Source organism: Bombyx mandarina, chromosome 15, assembly GCF_030267445.1.
Source record: "Bombyx mandarina strain Sakado chromosome 15, ASM3026744v2".
Taxonomy (NCBI): Eukaryota; Metazoa; Arthropoda; class Insecta; order Lepidoptera; family Bombycidae; genus Bombyx; species Bombyx mandarina.
The window spans coordinates 6,988,517-7,009,782 of NC_143221.1; the positions used below are offsets into that span (position 1 = coordinate 6,988,517).

The window sequence follows — 21,266 nt, forward strand, 5'->3', positions numbered from 1 at the left end:
AATTTATATTAAAATTTTAATTAGAAACGATTAGATCAATAACGAAAATTACTCTAGTGTTTGTTTTCTGTACTGTATTTTTGCGGTTGTAGTAGACTATATCTTATAGTATGCAAGGCAAAAGTAATAACCCAAAAAGAAGCTTCGCGTTTCCTCGCTAGTATACCATTGTGTAATTTCTACCGCTACATAAAACGTTAAGGCTATTCCTAAAGCCGGCTTCACCTACACCAAAACACTTGGAAACAAATACTTTGGCACATTTCCAACCGCGTCAGTGTCAACACGGGAACTTGGATCCCTTTGACTTGACCTTGTTACTCTCTTGTAACTTCGTCTTCAATATCAAAGGCAGTTCGGTGATTATCTTGTTTGGATAATACAAGCGTCATTTGTGTATTTAATAAGCTATAAATATTAAGTTGGAGTTATTTGTGAATGAATTTTTGATTGGTAATGTTAAGTTCTGGATTGGAAATTACTACTTATAATGGAAATTATATTCAGTAAAGCTGAAGAAATTATGAAATTTAGGCGGCAATAGATAAGACTAAATAACAGGACATTAATTTTGAATATATATTGTCTAGACTAAAGCTTCGTTTATTTCGTTTTGTCCCTTGTTCTCTAATATGTTTGTGTTACATACTTTGTACCATTTGAAATCGTCAGATTTTAAAGGATATGAGTGATAAGATATCGAGTGATGCGCTCAAATTCCGTAAGCAAATTATTAATTTTCCCACTGGAATACATACTTAGCTAGGAATGCTCCCGAATTATTTTCACGATTAAGGAATAATACCATAAAATCTAAACATGCAAACATTATGATTTGGGTAATTACTCGTTACTGGTCGAATTGTGATGTGAGTTAGTTTAACCGTTTGAGCGATTAATCTATACTAATATATAAATCTACAGTGGTTTTTACGGATGTTCCGTTATAACTACTGAACCATGCATCCGATTGACTTGAAACTTGGTATCCATGTAGAAAATACATATACTTAATAGATAGGCTAATATTTATATGAGTGTTGGACTCCCTACACCAATTGCGGGGGCGTTTATGATGAGAATCTTTGTGGGGGTAAGAAATAAAATTAAATGCCCAGCGAAGCGGACGGGTACAGCTTGTAAATTAATTAAAATAAATGAAACATACATACATATAAATACATATAATTAAATAACGATAAATAAATTTAACAAATATAGTACTTACGACCATTAGGTTCCACATCTTAGCAGCTTCCGCGACTGTGGTACAGACTGTCGAACATCCTGCTAGCAGCAACAATTTTTGCGGTGGGTTATACAGTAAATTGTACATGACGCTGGCTCCCAACCCTGGTTCGCACTGAAGGGCAAAGAAAATTCCATAAAACTTTGAGATTAATATAGGAGAAATTATTTGACTTCTTTATACTTGGATTTTTTTAAAAACAAGGTACTTGAATGCTACCTGGTGCTCATAGATATCATATAGAAGTCTCTTTTGCATTGTATCAATAGTTTATAATATTGTCATTGTAGGCAGATAAGCGTACCCATCTGATGGTAGTACATATAATTAAAATCATTTTTTACAGTATAATCTCGTATTTTTGTCACTATCTTGCGCGTGAACTGAGCTAGCAGACTGAGCTAGTGAACTCAATCTGGTAGTTCAGCTAGCACAGTATTCACAGCTCAACGAATAACACTTTAGTCGTTCGCGATCACGAAAACTGTAAAGTATTTGAAACGTCAAAACGCGAAATTGAACCGTTTAAGTGGTTTTATTTATCATCACCACTCGCGAAATTTCCGTGATGTTCAGTTTTGCGTTTTGTGTGTATTCAGAACCAATGACTCAACTTAGATAAAGAGCTGCTTAACGTGGAACCTTCATTCACTTATTTTCGTCCAAGTGCGATTGAGGTCTTTAAGTCTCAGTTTGCGTAGCCGCATTTAAGTCGATGCCTATGGTCCCTAGATATCGCTTAACATTCCGTAGCTGCTCATGCTGTCGATGCCAATGGCAAAAAGTATTTTTTTAATTCAATTATTTTTCATAGTAGTAAGTGAATTAAAAATGATTGTTTATTTATTCCAGTTCATATTCATGTCTAAACTTCAAAAACACGTATGTACAGTCTTATCGTCACTTCAGATTTAATAGTCGATAATAATTGTGTCAAAAATATATTTTAATATCGATAATTTCAAAATAAGGTCCTTTTTTCGTCATCATTCATGAGAATTAGACGATACCTTAACCTAACAATAAAAGGGAGCCCGAAATGTCTTTGATCGCCGTCAATTTATCATTCAGCTCTGAAATTAAGAATTCGTTTTATTTCAGAACAGCGAAGCAAATGACTCGGATATTTTTTCTCTTACGATTATACCAGTGGGTTTCAGAAATTAATATTCAAAGGACCATTGCTGAGATAAATACGTAAATTCGAATAATGAAAACGTTGGCAATTGAATTAGATTTGTTCGAGTATTTCCGGCCGTTGCATTTGGAGAGTTATTTAATTATTACAAACGGAAATGTATTTTTTTTAACCTCACCCTTCAGATGAGTGGGGAAAAAGCCACTTTTGGTTATAACGAAATAAACGTTAATTTAACCTTTGCAATGCAAATGAGATGCAAGAACAAATATTTTTATAACATTCCGATTGTATTTTGATTGTAGAAGGGTTGTGATTTTGTAATTTTTTTTTCATATTCATTATAATTATATTAATGTCATTTGTGATATAATAGATAAAAGTGTGCTAAGAGCTATATCTTTTTTTTTTGTGAGGGTAAATGAACGGGTTTTCTGCCCACCTGTTAAATGTTGCATGAATGACGTGGAACGCTCCACTACTTTGAGCTCTATGTGTTAACTGTACAATGTAACGGCTGTTCCAGTCTTCAAAGTTAAATAAACTACTGGTTCCCGACAGAAACAAGCAGATGTCGTCGTGGCCTAAAGGATAAGACGTCCGGTGCATTCGTTTTGAGTGATGCACCGGTGTTTGAATCCCAGGCGGGTACCAATTTTTCTAATGAAATATGTACTCAACAAATAATCACGATTGACTTCCACGGTGAAGAATAAACATGAACATCTTGTGACAAAAATCAAACCCGCAAAATTATAATAGGTTGGGGAAAATTCTTTTCGCATTATAGTATGTATGAGCTTGTAATAAAATCTCTTTGGCTATATTTGTATCTGGCTGGTTTTGGTATCACTAAAAGTTTAAATTTTAAAGAAGATAATTCCAAATTCAAATTAGGAAAATGTCTGATTTTATTTATTTTTCGTACTGTCCAGATGAGTGAATCTAATGAAGAAATTCGATGCATTTTAAAATTTAACTACAAAAAAGTTAAAATGGAACGCAAGCCAAAACCAATTGTCGCGGTATTTTGAAGTCTCAAAATTTCTATACAAGATGGCAAAAATTTATCGTACAAAACGGTACCTACACACTTTAGTTAAATATAAATAAACATTATTAAAAATGTTTTGGATTTTCTTAAAAAATGCGAAGAAGCGTTTTCCCCAACCTATTATTTCATTAGAAATAATGGTACTTGGCTGTGGCGTTTGAACACCGGCATAGCTCGATACCTCGGCTTTTTAGACTTTAGGCTGTGACGACTTCAAAAATATACATATAAACTTCAAAACTCCAATCTATTAAATAAATCTATGCTGCCGTCTACATTCCGAATAATCCACCCATTGTACAATAAAACGTCCCTTACAAACAATTCCAGAGCAATCGTCGTTATCGATATCAAAATGAATTCACTTTGGCAATTTGTCATATTATAGGTATAAATCGATAGATGGGAAATTACCGTCAACCTGCTCGGAAATTTTACCCAATAAAATTTTCTTCCGTGAGCCATTCATAAATTCTCAATAATTGAATCGAACGTCAGCTTCGCCCTCTTGCGATATCATAGGCCTATGAGTTTAGTTCATTTCAGATTTATTGCCGCCCGTTATCGGATTAAGATACGGGACTCGTTTTGTTAATTACAATTCTGGCAGTGATGACGACGATGGTTTTTATCTTTATGAATTACGCGGACGTATTCCGGGAGGATTTGTGTTGTGCTGCATTGGAAAATCAATTAATAGCGTTCTTTTTTTAATTTTTTTATTGCCTTTGTAGGCACCGGATTTTCAACAAAAAAGTTATTATAATAGGCTTACATAGAAAAAGTTCAGAAGTAAGTAGGATACATAAAAAATTCGAATTGAGAACCTTGAGAATCATTTGTTCAAATTTTTTTTTCTTTTTTATTTTATTGCCCTTGTAGGCAGACGAGCATACGGACCAGCTGATGGTAAGTGGTCACCGTCGCTCATGGACGTCAGCAATGCCAGGGGCAGAGCCAAGCCGCTGCCTACCATTAAGTACTCTCCGCAAGCCTCGTTTCAAGAACGACATGTCATAGCGCTCGGAAAACACCGTGTACGACATTTTTTTATTTACAAGGCCTAAGTGGAATATCAATAAAATAGATACCTTGCTGTCGTTGCTGTGCAGACGTAGCTTAAATCCGGATAATAGGTCCGATCTGGCATTCACGTCGGCGAGCGCGAGTTCTGCGGCTGGCATACACGCTTGGCCTCCCTGCCAGCCACCTTCACCCTCCATAGGGAAAATGCCGCCGATATGCAGGTCATTGTCGCGTCTCCCTTCACTATAACCCCCACAAGCGCTCAACCATAGCAGAAACAGCAAACGGGCCACCTCGCACCGTCGCCGACACCGCGACCGCGCGACACACACCCCGCACTTGGCAACAATGAATAATTGCACTAACGTTGTCACTAAAAACGATTTAACTACACAATATACAGTTCTAGTTCTAAGGCTAAATACATTCACGGTTTCTTTTAATTTAACAAGAGGACGCTTTGATAAATTAAAGTTCACACGTAGTCGCTGGAATGACACGCTGGCCTTCCGGTGTAAGTGTGCTATCGCCTGTATTAATTGTAGATATAGCCTAATAAGCGTGATTTTTTCTAAAAAAAAAGAAATGTGGGATGTGCGTAGGGGCGCCGCCGCCGGTGCTGCGCGATCCCTGGCGCCCTGCAGGGTCATCGCTCGCGGCTGGGACATACTGTCATTGTTCAACTCTTCTCTCATTTTCCATAGTTCTCCTGTAACAATAATAACACATTTTTAATTAAGTAACTAGAAACTTTTAATCCATTAAAATATTACTTTCAGTTACCGTTAACTTAAATGTTACTAAGTATTATCTATACTAATATATAAAACTACAGTGGTTTTTACGTATGTTCCGTTATAACTACTGAACTATGCATCCGATTGACTTGAAACTTGGTATCCATGTAGAAAATACATGTGCTTAATGGATAGGCTAATATTTATATGAGCGTTAGACTCCCTACACCAGTTGCGGGGGCGTTAATGATGAGAATCTTTGTGGGGGTGAGAAATAATAATGTTAATTTTAAATTCCCAGCGAAGCGGGCGGGTATAGCTAGTTGTTTCATAAGAATGCCAATGTTAAGTTCGAGTTTATATTATTGCCTTTTAGAAGAACACCAGATGTCCCGTTTCATTTTTAATGTGATTAAAATCGAAAAATAACAATAACATAAATTTCGATTCTGCTTATTGCTCTTTGCTTCGTTTTTTTTATATGTATTCTATCAGCTGTCACTCAAAAATGTTTATGAGTAAAGTAATTTATTTTTACCTGTCCTACTTAAGTATTCTTTGTGTGTATTCCCTTTTTGCGATCCTTCTTGATCTCTAGAGGAATTAAACATCACTTGGAAAAACGTTATCTTTTACTACCATTACAACTCAACGTTGTTACATCTGTCACGAAGCAACTCGAGAAATGGTATGATAAAATATAATTTACGCAATAGAATAAGGCTTTAACTATATTTTTTTTTCCACAAAATAAATGTACTAACAAAGATAGAATTTTCCACAAAATAAACGCACTAACAAAGCTAAATTTGGAAAAATCTAGTGACTTATTCTGCTATTGTTACTAAAAAAAAACCGGACCCATTGATTCAAATCAATATCTACAAATATCATGATTCTCAGTTTAATATCCTCACCGAATTCCATCCGATTCGAGTATTACATACATAAAAGCAAGACAAAACTTGAAAAATTTCACTTCACTGCGATATAAGAAGTCGTGACGATTTTAAATGAGCGAATTCACTTGCGGCTCCGTAATAACCGATAATCGACTATCTGAAATCGAGGTGCAACGAAACGAGAATCTAATGAATCGTGGCCTTATACCTTCAGTTAGGGTAATGGTGTTGAATTAAAATGTTTGTTTAATGTTTCGATACTCGCCGCATAGCGAACAACAAAAGTAATTAAGATTAAATGTACCTAAAATAAATTAATTATTCGAAAGTTTAAATTTAATGTTGACGATTGACTTCCACGGTGAAGGAATAACATCGTGTAATAAAAATCAAACCCGCAAAATTATAATTTGCATAATTACTGGTGGTAGGACATCTTGTGAGTCCGCACCATCGCCCCGCCTATTTCTGCCGTGAAGCAGTAATGCGTTTCGGTTTGAAGGGTGAGGCAGCCGCTGTGACTATACTGAGACCTTAGAACTTATATCTCAAGGTGTGTGGCGCATTTACGTTGTAGATGTCTATGGGCTCCAGTAACCACTTAACATCAGGTGGGCTGTGAGCTCGTCCACACACATAAGCAAAAAAAAAAGTTTCAAAATTTCAATAGTATATTACGTAATATTAATTTCGTAGAAAAGAAAGAATGTGAGCTCATAGCTCCGGTAATCATCCAGGTATCTTGTGACGTCATTGGAGCATCTAATGCAATAAATATATTCAGACAGTTAATGCATTTTGTAAGAGTAATTCCTAAATTTCTCATAACAAACAGCACACATAAACAATTTTGAAGTAGCATTTTCTGCTTTCTAGTAGTTGAATACAGGTTAAAAGGTTTCGATTTAGCAGTGAGAATAAAATACATTTATTTGTGGTATAAATAAACTGAAACAGTCTATGCATTCTACATTAACGAGTATTTCAATTTTTTTTTGCTTACATGGGTAAATTAGCTCACAGCTCACCTCATGCTAAGTGGTTACTGGAGCCCATAGACATCCACAACGCAAATGCGCCACCCACCTTGAGATATAGGTTCTAAGGTCTCAAGTATACTTACAAGGCTGCCCCACTGCTTCACGGCAGAAATAGGCAGGGTGGTGGTACTTACCGCGCGGACTCACAAGAGGTCCTACCACCAATAATTACGCAAATTATAATTTTGCCGGTTTTATTTTTATTACACGATGTTATTCCTTCACCGTGGAAGTCAATCGTGAACATTTGTTGTGTACGTAATTCATTAGAAAAATTGGTACCCGCCTGAGATTAGAACTCCTGAACTCCCAAAAACATAAATTAATTAAGCAATAACAAAAAATATTTACATATAATTATTAAATTTATAATACAGACATAAATTATTTCAAAGTTAGAAGATTTCAATGCTACCTACTAGTTGAATACAGGTTTCAATTTAGCATGATTGCAAGCGAGAGTAAAAGACATTTGTGATTTACACTCACTAGAGAGATTCCATTGCTTTTCTCCATCAATGTTACTGCTCTGTTGGGGTGAGCGACAAATCAATTTCGTTGACCTATTTGTGCTGTCGAGTTCGGATTAAGTGGATCATTATAGCCTTATAAAACTCTTTATGTTTTGTTAGAAAGTTAAAGCGGTTTTTTATTGCTGTAGGAGTTTGAAACGACTTAGGTGAGGCGCCCGACGTATTAACATTGAATTATTTGACTAGGCCGTTGTCCGAATCTTGTTAAAGGTCGATTTTTTCTTTGGTTTTTTTTTTCGGGCCGGGGCCCGAACCCGCTGCGAGGTCCCCGCGCCTAGGGGCGCGCGGTGTATGTGGGCCTCGACGATCTGCAAGGTGTTGGGAGCAGACCGCGGGCCCAAGGAATTTTTGGGCCCTACCCACTAAACGACTCCCCTGCACTCTTACACCCGACGTCCGGTCTCCGTCCGGGATCAAAACCCGGTCAGAGTAGGGGGGTTCCCGCGGTCAACACTACAACCAGACACGCGGCGTCACCCCGAGGACGCCCGACCGACGGGTCATCGAGGCGATAGTCGACGACCAACGACGTCGGTCTCCGCGGTACGGCGGCCCTACCAGGCCGCCCGGGCGATGCCGCTTGTGTTCCGGGATACCCCGCTGGGCCAGAACCAGCCTGCCGGGTCGGAACGCGATACACCGCCGACCGGGTTGCTGTTCCACAGTATGTTCGGCGACGATAGCGACGACGAAAATGCGGACCGCATCGCAGTCTGCAGCCGCCGACGCGTCGTTCCGTCCTCCTGGTGCCAGCGCGCTATAGTGACGGTAGCGTGCGGCGCAGCCTCAACCCCCTTAGGTTGCCCCGTGACCATCACCGGGAGGAGACTGCCTCCTCATAGGGGAGGTCGATTTTTTCTAAGTCAACCCTACTTAACACATATTCGTGTAGTTCACGAAGGAGTAACGTCGATTGGCAAAAGTTTTAATATTTCCATAATTATTGAAAAGGCATATCTTGAGCTCGTAGAGTTGGTACCACGATTCGCTTATTGATGCCGTGGTGATTTGCGTTCCAGTCCGCAGCGCGGAAATGCCTGAAATACAATTTCAGGCTTTCGACTTTTATGACTCACGTTATATTCTACGGTAACATTTAATGTACGTAATCGATTAGCAAGGTAGAATTATCATATAAAAGTAAAATTTCATGTACTGCAAGCAATGTAAGATATACATATAACTGTTGACTCCTGAGGTCAACCACCTGGACCTTTGCCTTAGATTGTGGGTTTCTGAAATACGAATTTCTCTTAACGAAAAATTAGAAATTAATGCAAATAAATGTTGTTACATTCGACCATAATGACCGATAAAAAAATCTCTTATTTTATTGCACTTTTTGCTTGTTAAGGTGATAGATGAAAATTTTTAACCAAATTTTATTATTGGACAAACATTGGAGAAAAAGATACAGAGCTGTTTTGTCTTTACCTAATGATGTGGAGTTAAGGATATACGAAAGTATTACAGATACGACTTCGAAAGCAGTTCTCTTAAATCTTTTCTATTAAAATTACACGCAATCACGATGTGAACATTAATATAACAGTACAAGTTTCCATTGCTGAAGGGAATTATTTTCACAAGTGATAATAAGAACGTTTTATGTTCAAGGCGCTACAAACTGAAAATTACATTATCACCTATTCCACGTTGAGAACGTGATTCAGCAAACAAATGAATCCTACGGAGCCTTGTTACATTTTCTATCATCCTAATTCAATTTTGTAGAGGAAGTTTCGAGTGAAAATAAAGCGACGCTACTACCAAGTATTGAGAATTATGAGGAGTAGAAACAGGAACTTGAAGAGGCTGCATACGTATTTGCTGATTAATGGCCGGGCAGACTATCATGACGTCATCTAAGGGTACTGATGCTAGAGTGTACTGTAGACTCAAACGGGTAAGTATCGACATTCTGCCTATGTATGCCGCAAACCCTATTTCAGTACGCTCAGATTGGGACCTCATGCCCCAGGGTGAGCATTCACGCTGTGGTATTGGTAGTATATCCCTAATTTTTTCCAAAAAAGATCATAGCCTATGTCACTCGGGAATAGTGTAGCTTCCAAACAGTGAATGAATTTTTCAAATTGGTTCAGTGGTTTCGGAGCCTATTCAATACAAACAAACAAATAAATCTTTCCTCTTTATAATATTAGTATAGATGTCGTAAGCCCGTCTGTCCATATCTACCGCTAATAAGAAAGTCTCATATTAAACGCAAAGGGAATTTATATAAAGAAGACATAGAATGTCACGTCTTCAACAGATTTCCATTTATTTTTCGCGCGTTGAACGTAAAAACGCGAAGTTGTCAGGTCACCGCGGTGTCGGATCCCGCTGACATGTAGTCATGGATGTAATAAAATCAGGAAACAGAAGCGTTCGAGGGACCGACTGGGTGACCGAAATCAACCATTTATTTTTATGGAGCAGCATATATGTATCGGTTCGTTTACATTTAAGGTCACTTTTACAACTGCGCCCGAATTTTACCTACCCATACAATGAATATTTTAAGCTAGAAAAATAACATGTTTATCTTTTTATATTTGTGTACAGTTTTCGAAGATCGACGTTATTGTTCTATGAAGATAAAGTAGCTCACAGAGCACACTTTTACTGGTGGTAGGATCTCTTGTGAGTCCGCACGGGTAGGTACCACCACCCGGCCTATTTCTGCCGTGAAGCAGTATGAAGGCTGGGGTAGTCGTTGTAACTATACTGAGACCTTAGAACTTATATCTCAAGGTGGGTGGCACATTTACGTTGTAGATGTCTATGGGCTCCAGTAACCACTCAACACCAGGTGGGCTGTGAGCTCGTCTACCCATCTAAGCAATAAATAAAAAAAAGAATAATTTCAGCGAATTGGTTTTAATATTCGCATTTGAGCCTCTGTTTTTTTGAAGTTAAGACAAAATATTATGAAAGTTGCCAATCTAATAAATGTGTTTTGTTTAAAAACCGATTTACGAATAAAGTGGAGTTGGATACTTGAAAAGTCTTCACTCGAAAGTTTTCAAGTAAAGAAAAATTCTTTGTTTGAGTCGTAGTTAACAAACTTCAGTCATGCTGCCAAAGGAAGTGTCTTTAAAAGTTATCTGTAATTTTTGACGTGAATTTCCTTATTTTAAAGCAAAGCTGTTTGTTATTCTGCTTGCTCTTCAAGGGGTAAAAATTCAGAGTATTTAAATTCAGAATTTTTGCCCAGAAAAGGGCTTCTTGTTTGATGACTGTCCCAAAAATGTGTCAAGACCCCGCATTCTACACATTATCGTGCACATTTTGAGCTAGCTGTGGTTTTTTTGCTAATTTCTATTCGTTTTGAATTTTCAATGTTTGAAATTAGAATTGTATATTTGTCTTACATCATAATCTTAATATCGTTAAAAGGATTATATAGATATAGATAATGAAATAAAATGAAAATGTTATTAAAATCCATTGAACGAAATTTCAGTAATCGAGCCACACCAATTCGGTTCTCAACCGCCCGATTACGTTATTCAAGATATCTTTGCAGACGGAATGAGCTCAATGTTGCCAATATTATAATCGTTAACAAAACCAGGTTCGTTAGATAAGGAAAACTGGGTAACCCCATTGGCAGAGAGTATTGTCGAGTTTCGTCTTAATTCTTATTGCTCTTCATATAACGTCGCTCTTGGGAAATATCGGTGTATTGTCCCGTTAAAATAATTCTTTTGTCGCTTATCTGAACGTATTTGCGAGGAAACGTGTCAATTTGTATTTGTTGGGAGTGAACGTTCAGAAGGATTCCGGTATTAAAATAAAATGACAGACTTACCGCCGCTTGAGTAACTCTCGGGAAGTGGATATATTTTCCTGACGTTTAAACGATGATAATTTTTTTTTCAATGTATATCATTAAATTACGATGCCACATTAGAGAAAAATCTTTCATCTTTGGTATCTTTTACTTGCAAAAGTAACGTTATAAATGTGCACGAATTAAATTATTATAAATTTGTTTATTGCCTTTGTAGGCAGACGAAACGGCCCACCTGGTAAGTGGTTATCGTCGCTAATAGACTTCAGCAATGCCAGGGGCAGAGCCAAACCGCTGCCTACCACTAAGTACTCTCCGCAAGCCTCGTTTGAAGAAGAACATGTCATAGCGCTCGGGAAACACTGTAGAGGGGTGTTCATTCCAAAGCCGGATGGTATGTAGCGGAAAAGATCTTTGGAAACGCACTGTCGATGAAAGCAGCGGTTCCAGATAATATGGATGAGCTCTGCTCCGATGGCGGGAGGTGTGGTCATAAAAAGGAGATGAGAGGATCATCTCGAATAATTCCTCGGAGCATTCTCCATGGAACATACGGTACAAGACATAGAGAGAACCGAAGTCCCTCCGTAGACCCAGAGGTTCCAAGTGATCCGTGAGAACAGGACTATCGACGACCCAAACAGCCCGTTTCTGTATGGTGTCAAATGGAAATAGCTGGTATTTGGGAGCCCCGGCCCAGAGGTGCTAACACTAGGAGCAGGCTTAGGGATCCCGGTAACCGTACTCGGCAAAGAGTTCGACGTGCAACCTAACCCATGCATCAGCCCACTGAGTTTCTCGCCGGATGTTCTCAGCGGGTCGCGATTCCGATTCGGTGGTAGATTCATTCACGAAGCAGCTACTCTTAAGTTGTTAGGTCATCTTCGGAGGCGCTCGGGCAGCTGTTAGCAAATTCCACCCCTCCTGGCTAAGCCTTGCTCGCCCACCTGTCCTGGTGAAACTGGTGGAAAGGCTTCCGGGCCACCAGTAATACTTCAGTCATAAAAAAACCAAATGACTCCAAATCTTTAAGTAACTAACAAACAGCGAAAAGTTTTGATGGCTAGATGTTGATTAACCCAATTTAATTCGGGATCTGTGTTTAAGCTACATTAAGCTTTTACAACACGGTTTCGCGTTGGACGACAATATCGTATGGGAAACGTCGTAAAAACGTGTTATTTACTGTCGGTTTATATGTTCACGATACAGAACGTTAAGCATCGTATTGTCGCGGTCTTTAGCGCGAGAGGTGAAATGATCGTATCGGTGCAACAATGATTTGTGTGGTGCTCATCGTTTAACGTAATAGAATGAGATACAACAAAAAAAAAACAACATACGCGTGATAGACGTTAAACTTTTTAAAGAAGTACTCACCTCTCGGCCTGTAGGAGAAAAAATATACAATACTGAGACAGGTCAAGGTGGACAAAGGCATTTTGTTACATGTAGGGGCTCCGGTAGGTACTTAATCCGTGAGATATACTCATCTATAGAAAAATCATTATCCTGTTCTTATTTTGAATAATATGTATTGTAATTGTTGCCGGTACTGACCGGAGGAACTAATTCGATGTGAGCTTCTTATGTTTATGTCGACCTGGTACTTTGGAAGATATTCGGAAGTGTACTTCACAGTATTTAGAAGAGCTTATAGCTCGCCTGATAATAAGTAAGCGAGCTTTGGGTCAGAAAGCCGTGAGCTTCTGAAGGTATATAAATGGTACTCGAACTTCAAAGTAAATTTCGCCTTATTTAACAAGGAATCGACAGAATGGGAATATAGCCGCGTATGCTTAGACGATATGTAGAAGTCATATAGTGTAGAAATATAATAATGTAGACAAAGTTGGATTTGGTCGGGTGTGCTGACACATGAGTGCAATAGGCCACAGAAGCCATGGATACTATCGTTAGATGTTAAATGATAATAATTTATAATGATAAACCATATAAAAAGAAAACCGATTTCTAAAAAACAAAAAGCAGCCCAAGTTAATTAAAAATGCATTATTAATGACTAGCTCAAAAACTACTGGCCAGTTCTTCAGAAAATTTAAATAGGACCGCATGAAAAGCACCGGATTTCCAACAAAAAGTTATTAAAATAGGTTTACATAGAAAAAGTCCAGAAGTAAGTAGGATACATAAAAAAGTCGAATTGAGAACCTTGAGAATCATTTGTTCAAATCGGTTGAATATAAATATATTGTTAATTAAATTGACCGCTATTTGTCAAATACAGACAGTATTTGGAAAGCTGCAAATATTTCAAATAGCACTTTAATCGGTTGGTAGTTTGTTACCAGTCCGCATTGATGGGTGCAAACATCCAACAGGTTTGTCCACAAAGCAATCAGGTTTCAATTATTACACCGAAGTTAGATTCTACATCTAAACATAAAAAACACCCTGCCATATTGGGTTCAGAGTAATTATACTTATATCATATCTTAGAAATGGCCTGAATATTGATACAAACCGAAGTTACAGACGTTACAGTCTATTACGTCGCGGAGGAAATAGAGTGGGCTAATAAAATTTCAGAACGGGCCGTTGAGGCGGACGTCTGTACCACAAAAGCTGAACGCGTTCTGAAGACCCTCCGATTCAATCTCGGATTTTCATTTTGACAATTGGCCGGCGAAGCGATTCGTAGGATGTTAGCCAAGAACAATACGCCATTTCATACGTTGCAGGAAACTTTAGGTACAAGTTTTCATTTGACATCAGTTTAATATATTTTTGGTCTCCTTTTTTATTGCGTTAATTTTTCTTTTTTTATTGCTTAGATTGGGTGGACGAGCTCACAGACCTGGTGTTAAGTGGTTACTGGAGCCCATAGACATATACAACGTAAATGCATCACCCACCTTGAGATATAAGTTCTAAGGTCTCACGGCAGAAATAGGCAGGGTGGTGGTACCTACCCGCGCTGACTCACAAGAGGTCCTACCACCTTTATATAATATTGATGAACATAACCGTTCATGATGTCGCTGCTAGAATACCGGTAAATTAATCTGAATTTTATTGTGATATGATCGTTTCTAGTTAAGGCCTTGTGTTTCCATTTTCAGCAGATTTAACTCCTTGGGCATATTTTGAGTGTTTTGGATTTCATCCAACTTATTTCTATAAATAAAATTTAGAAAATTTTAAAAAATTTAGAAATTCTAGAATAAAATTTAGACCTTTTACACCACCACCGGCATTTTCGCACAGAAATATACCTACATAAAATAAGAAGCTTGTAAGAGACTTAGTGAAATACTTTTACAGCCGTACCTTCAATGTGAAACACATTATAGTGAAGAATCGTGATCGAAAAGAAACAAAAAGAACGTTTTTTGGGAACTTTGATTGAATTAATTTGTCTTTCGAGTTCGGGTCTTTGTTTTGTTTCACAACCGAAATCCACTGAATTATTTATTATATTATTATTTTAACATTGCTTTAGGAAAACTTTGAATATATTATGGAATAAATGAGGAAGATAAAATGAGTATAATTCAATACTTAATCGATGACATTGCAAAGCAGGTACTAAAAATAATTGATCATTTAATTCTCACGCATAGTTTGCGGCTGTGAATATTCTTAGTGTGAATGTTATCTATCTATGTTGTCAATTGTTCCGGAAAGCTTAGTCGAAGCGGTTAGCGCCTATAAGGTGTCCCGGGCACAAAGAAATAAACGAAGTTTGTTCGGGCGGCGATGAAAGGAAAAGCAATTAACTTCAATGCAAATAGCTAAATGTATTGTAGTGTTCCGTGTATTTGCATACGGAGCGACGACAGGCGACCGCTCGTAACGGTTCCGAGTTCCGAGGGATTGTGTGCATTCACCTTAGTAATTAGTGCAATTATAACTGTGTATATACATATACTGTTTGCTGTTGGAGGAGCTTATTGTGAGCTCGCATGAGTGTCTACGTATTACCTAATTCTGCGGTGAAACAATCAAACATTCTCATTTGAAGAGTGAGACGACTATTATACAATTCAATTGATTCGTTATATATGATTTCGTTATCATTTCGCAAGACGGTTTAATCTATCTAATATATAAAATTCTCGTGTCACAGTTTTCGTTGCCATACTCCTCCGAAACGGCTTGACCGATTTTGATGAAATTTTTTGTGCTTATCCAGTATCTATGAGAATCGGCCAACATCTATTTTTCATCCCCCTAAATGTTAGGGGTAGTCCACCCCTAAATTTTTATTTTTTATTTTTTAGACAAATTTTTTAATTTCTATTTTTTTATGGTACAACATACAAAAATACATACAATCCTCAATTTTCACCCTTCTACGATCAACCCTTATTTTTTATTTGCTAATTAAAAACTAAATTTTTTTACAAGAATTTTGTTTTTATTTTGTCATGACTTAGAATAAAAAAAATCATATTACTCTGAAATTTTCACCCCTCTACGATCAACCCCTATTTTTTATATGTTAATTATAAATTTTAAATTTTTTAGCAAGATTTTATTTTTTATTTTGTCATGACTTAAAATAAAAAAAATATATATTACTCTCAATTTTCACTCTTATACGATCAACCCCTATTTTACCATCCCGATTTTTATTTTTTTTATTCTATGCAAAGATCCGCAATAAGGTTGCAAGATGGCAATCAAATATTATAATTGTAGTACGATAAATTCTTATTCAGAGTTTATAATTTCAAGTTCCTTTAATTATGATTTTTTTTTAAATTCAGTCGATCAGATATGCCAGGTGTCGCCTCTCATCCAGCAAACATCACGTAGTAGGGATGAGGACGAAGCCGGTCTCCTGTCTTACTCACTATACATTTTTCAGCCATGTTTCTTTGGTTTTATTTGTGTATCAATCGTAGCTTGCCAGCCATGTTTTTTTGGTTTTATTTGTGTATCAATAGTATGTTCAGTAGGTCTGAGAATCGGCTACTATCTATATTTCATACCCTTAAGTGATAAGGGCTGTCCACCCCAAACATTTTTTATTTTTTATTTTTTTTCTTGGTTATAATGAGGTATAGTCCCCGGCACGTAACTTGGCAAGAGTCGCTAGATGCGCAGAAGTCGTTTTTTAGGTCTCTTTGGTTGTCAAGCGGGACGCGGGGAAAGACGTAGCACCGTTCCGAGCACGCGATTGGTAAGTCAGTCGACCCTCCCCTCCCGCACCGCGTCCACGTTCCGTTCGCTCCCGGTTACACATGCGCCTACTAAATTTGTAGGAACCCTTTGTTTATATTGAGTTTTTGTTACGAGTTGTTCTTACTGTTTTAAATTTAGTTTTTGTTACGAGTGTTATTGTTTTAAATTTGCTTGCAATGGCAGGACCAAATACCAATGACCATAATTATAGTCGATTCAGTCACTGAGCGTTTTATTATTTACGCCAGTGACGACAGCGACTCTTCGTTATGTCGACGATGAGGAGCCAACTCCTTCCACCAGCTCAGGTGCTACCATAAATTTAATCCAAGGGGTAGCACTATTAGAAAATGATAGTGACGACGGCGACACATAATTTTTAATATTAAGTATATTTTTTTAAATAACATTTTTAACTTTTAATTGTATTTTATTTATAACACCTAATACACTTCACGAATTCCTCTCTTTTCTTTAACTTTCTTCTAAACACACAGGCTTAAAAATAAATTATGGCAAATAAAAATTTTTATAAAATAAAATTAACATATATGCGGGCAATAAAAGTGACCATTTTTTTGTTGCAATGTACACTATGCGCGACATTACCCCCACTACACCAAAACCTTGCCAACTTACGTGCCGCTTACTATATTATGTGGTTGAATGAGGTTTGTGAGAATTTTATATATTAGACTAGAATTTCCCTAGAAATCTTATTTAAGGCAACACAACGTTTGCCGGGTCAGCTAGTACTAATATATAAATCTACAGTGGTTTTTCCGGATGTTCTGTTATAACTACTGAACCATGCATCCGATTGACTTGAAACTTGGTATCCATGGAGAGAATACATGTACTTAATGGATAGGCTAATATTTATATGAGTGTTGGACTCCCTTATAATAATTACAATAAATAATAATGTTAATTTTAAATGTCCAGCGAAGCGGGCGAGTACGGCTAGTAATTACATATAATCAGCAGGATCGCTTGCTTCTATTTGTTCATTACGCCATTTTTCTGAGAATTTTACTGAACAAGTAGATAAGTTAATAGAGTGAATTAATTAATATGACATTTTTATTGTTTAACACATAAATAGATTCAGTACTATAATGACTTTAGAATATTGTACGGTCACACGTGCTTAGGCAAGCAGTTTACTACATCAATTCATAATCTTAATTCCGCGTACCGGCTGCTTTACGATCACTATCGCCTCAACCCCGTTAAGAATTCATTTGTTTTCCGCAGAATTGTATTCCTCGGGCCATTTACGTAAGAGGCCCTTGCGATTTACGCGGCGTCATTTAGAGAAATTGTCTAATTAACCTGCCTATTGAACAATTTATTGCACGGCCCGTATACTTCCAAGTAATTTCGCTTCACGTTATTGACCGAGGCGCCGAGAATAAATCAGCAAAATGGTAATTCCGACGCCACAAAATTATAGCCTTCCCATATGTAATCGGTAAATGAAAAAGTTTCTCAGTGGCCTGATTCTGTGTGTGAATAGACGATAAGCTCGAGCTATTTATCATGTTTGTTTGCGCCATTCGTTTGATAGAAAGAATGAAAACAGAAAATCAACAACGATAACCAAAAGTAAAGAAAACAACACTAGCCGCTAGAAGATACGAATTAAAACTAAAATTACGTTTTACAAACAACTTAAATCGACGCGCGCTAATCTCGTAGCATGACGTCACGGGACACCTGCACGTTCGGGAACTCCGATCGCGACCGATGACGCCCGAGTGCAACCGAGTGTTGCACGCTACAAGTACCTCAAGAAGATTACATAGCCTTCCTGATGTTAACAGTTCCCAGGAAAGATGCCGTCTTACACGAAAGGCTGAAATTTGAAAATACAATTCATACACACAATACAATTCTTCTTTTTTCTCCCATTCACTACTAGCGCTACTATCAATCAATAATTCTTAGTATTATAAAACTCTAAAAACAGTCCTTATTGTAATAAAGATAATCATTGAAATCCGAAAACGTTTTTTCACAGGCATGTTCAAATGTTCCTTTACTTAAAGCTAACAATTGCCTACATAATTTCTCGGAAACAGTAAACTTCAAAGAAAGCAAATCGATGAAAGTAAATTATCTTTGAATACAAGATTAGTGTGAGAAATTCAAGTTGCTCAAGTGAATGTCTGTAGTTGCTTATATTCGAAATATAACCTCACCGTAGGGCGTGTAGCCGTTGTAAATATATAGAAGATATTTGTGAAATTTCTTTATGTAAGTATTAATGTTTGTTTGTCTTCTATACGTTCATAAGTCATTCATTCGGTTATGATGGAATTTGGTGCAGTTGTTGTTGGCACTCCACGGAAAGGTTTTAGACAACTACCATAGACATAGTATGTATGTAGTTTCAACAAATGTGCGTATTATATAATATATATTTGGCGAATTTCACTGCTGAGCCTGGCCTAGTTCCAGAGTTTTAAATAAATTGTCTATGAACACGGATTAATTATTTAGTGGATGATGATCAGACAACACGAGTGTGTGACGTGGCTCCTTCATGCTACCAGAATTGTCCATTATCCGTCCGGGGTATCAACGTTGTAATTTTTTTAATAGCCCTTGCAGGTAAGTGTACGGCTCAGCTTATGAGAAATAGTCATCGTCGCTCATGGACATCAGCAATTCCAAGGGCACAACAAAGCCGGTGCCTACTGATTTGCTTTTCCCTACCTGACTCTACCCCTATTCATATTTGAATGAGAACTTAACACCCAGAAGAGTTTGATGGATTTTAATAGGTTCCTCCTTCAGTCATGGTTCTTATGTCTGAATTATCGATTCTCATTTCAATCATTCGATTCTCTTCCTTCCACGAGTTATCGATAAAATGCAATTGACACTTCCGCCTCATGTTTAACGCCGACGATCACGCTGCGCTATTTCTCGTACTAATTATGAAAATCAATTGTAAAGAAAAAAACAATTCATCGAGCAGGCCATAAAATCGATCATGCTGAAATAGTTGTTAACGGAATCAATTGTTTCGCAAGCGGGACTGCGTTTTATTATACGGTTTTTGTCCGTTCCATTTCGACTCGGAGTCCGCATAATTCAAGCGACGTGATTGGTTGAATCCGAATAGATTTCGGAGCGGATAAAACGTCGTTTATTCTCTAAAATTCTTCGCAGTCTGTGGACTTTTTAAAAGTCTCGAACGATCGTTTAAAATTTATTGTCGGTGGTATTTTAATAGTACTTTCGAAGCGGAACAGTTAACAATCATTTAGAATTTGCACGTGTACGATTTTTACCGATAAATCGTGCACGTGCTATCCTTTAACCCTTTATCTCCCTTTTCCGGTTCGAGCGCCCGTCTGGAGCAATTTTGCTAAGCGACTCGTTAATTTACATGCCTCTACCAATCCAATTTATTTCAAACAGTTTTATGATTCTTTTAATTGCATAGTTTCGCAAATACAAAATGTACATTATGACCGCATTTAATTAAATAGTTTGTTGCTAAATAACGAATTCATATCGGTATAGTTTGTGGTCGCCATTTAGCATATGGTGGTAAATGGATTGGAACTAGGTCTTGACCTATATTGACCACAAAATGCATATAATTCTATTATGTCCTACATGATAGATATATATTTTATGTACTATATTCTAGTTGCTTGTATAGCAGTTGACCGAGAATACATCAAACCACATACCACACACACGCTACCTACTAATTAATGTTCAAATACTAACAATAATGTATATATTTTCCGTACAATTTTTTTGTATGCTATAGGAAAAATAAAAAGGATTGTTACGATTGAAATATTCTCAACAATGTAAATTTTTTAAACTTTAAATCTGAATTGTCTGCGATATATTATGTACCTTATATTCTTTATGATGCTAACTGCGCACGAAAGTCTTGTAAAATAACAAAGCTGAAAGTTATTTATCATTGTGAGCATATTTCGTATGTTGTTAGTTTTGTGCGGACACACTGTTTTTCTTTTATTGCTTAGTTGGGTGGACGAGCTCACAGCCCACCTGGTGTTAAGTGGTTACTGGAGCCCATGGACATCTACAACGTAAATGCGCCACCCACCTTGAGATATAAGTTCTAAGATCTCAGTATAGTTACAACGGCTGCCCCACCCTTCAAACCGAAACGCATTACTGCTTCACGGCAGAAATAAGCAGGGCGGTGGTACCTACCCGCGCGGACTCACAAGAGGTCCTACCACCAGTTAAAAATATTATATTATAATATTTTCTGGAAAATGTTGCATAGATAAAACAAACAATTTTCCGGGTTATGTTTATAGGATGAGGTACTTAGAGAGGTAAACTAATTTGGCACGCATTCAAACTAACGACCCGTATTCGAAGCAAGGATCGTTATTATCTCGAGAGTGCTCGCGGGTTCGCTTACTTTCGGCTTAATTCATTATGTATGGCGGTTCCGAAGATTTCCGAGAATAGAAATTACCATAAATACTTATACGATTTATATTAGTTCATGTTTTCTTTACGAAGCTTGGAAAATCCGTCAGCGGGTATATTGTGATGAATAATAAAAGAATAGTCATAGCTAACAAAATAAAAAATGTGTAGTTTAAACACTAAAGCAAACTGCTCCA

At 37.3% G+C, this 21,266-nt stretch overlaps 1 protein-coding gene across 2 annotated transcripts in view; it reads right to left on the reverse strand.

The window, feature by feature from the left end:
* GABA-B-R1 (gamma-aminobutyric acid type B receptor subunit 1) overlaps positions 1 to 21,266 on the reverse strand; it is a 195,993-nt gene that overhangs the window by 54,550 nt on the left and 120,177 nt on the right. For both annotated transcript variants that reach the window (XM_028180018.2, XM_089732701.1), the window contains exons 2-3: positions 4,533 to 5,176; positions 1,229 to 1,363 (exon numbers count right to left, since the gene is read on the reverse strand). In XM_028180018.2, coding sequence (XP_028035819.2) covers positions 1,229 to 1,363; positions 4,533 to 5,162 — 765 coding nt within the window. In that variant the 5' untranslated portion in view covers positions 5,163 to 5,176. The remainder of the gene's footprint in view (positions 1 to 1,228; positions 1,364 to 4,532; positions 5,177 to 21,266) is intronic.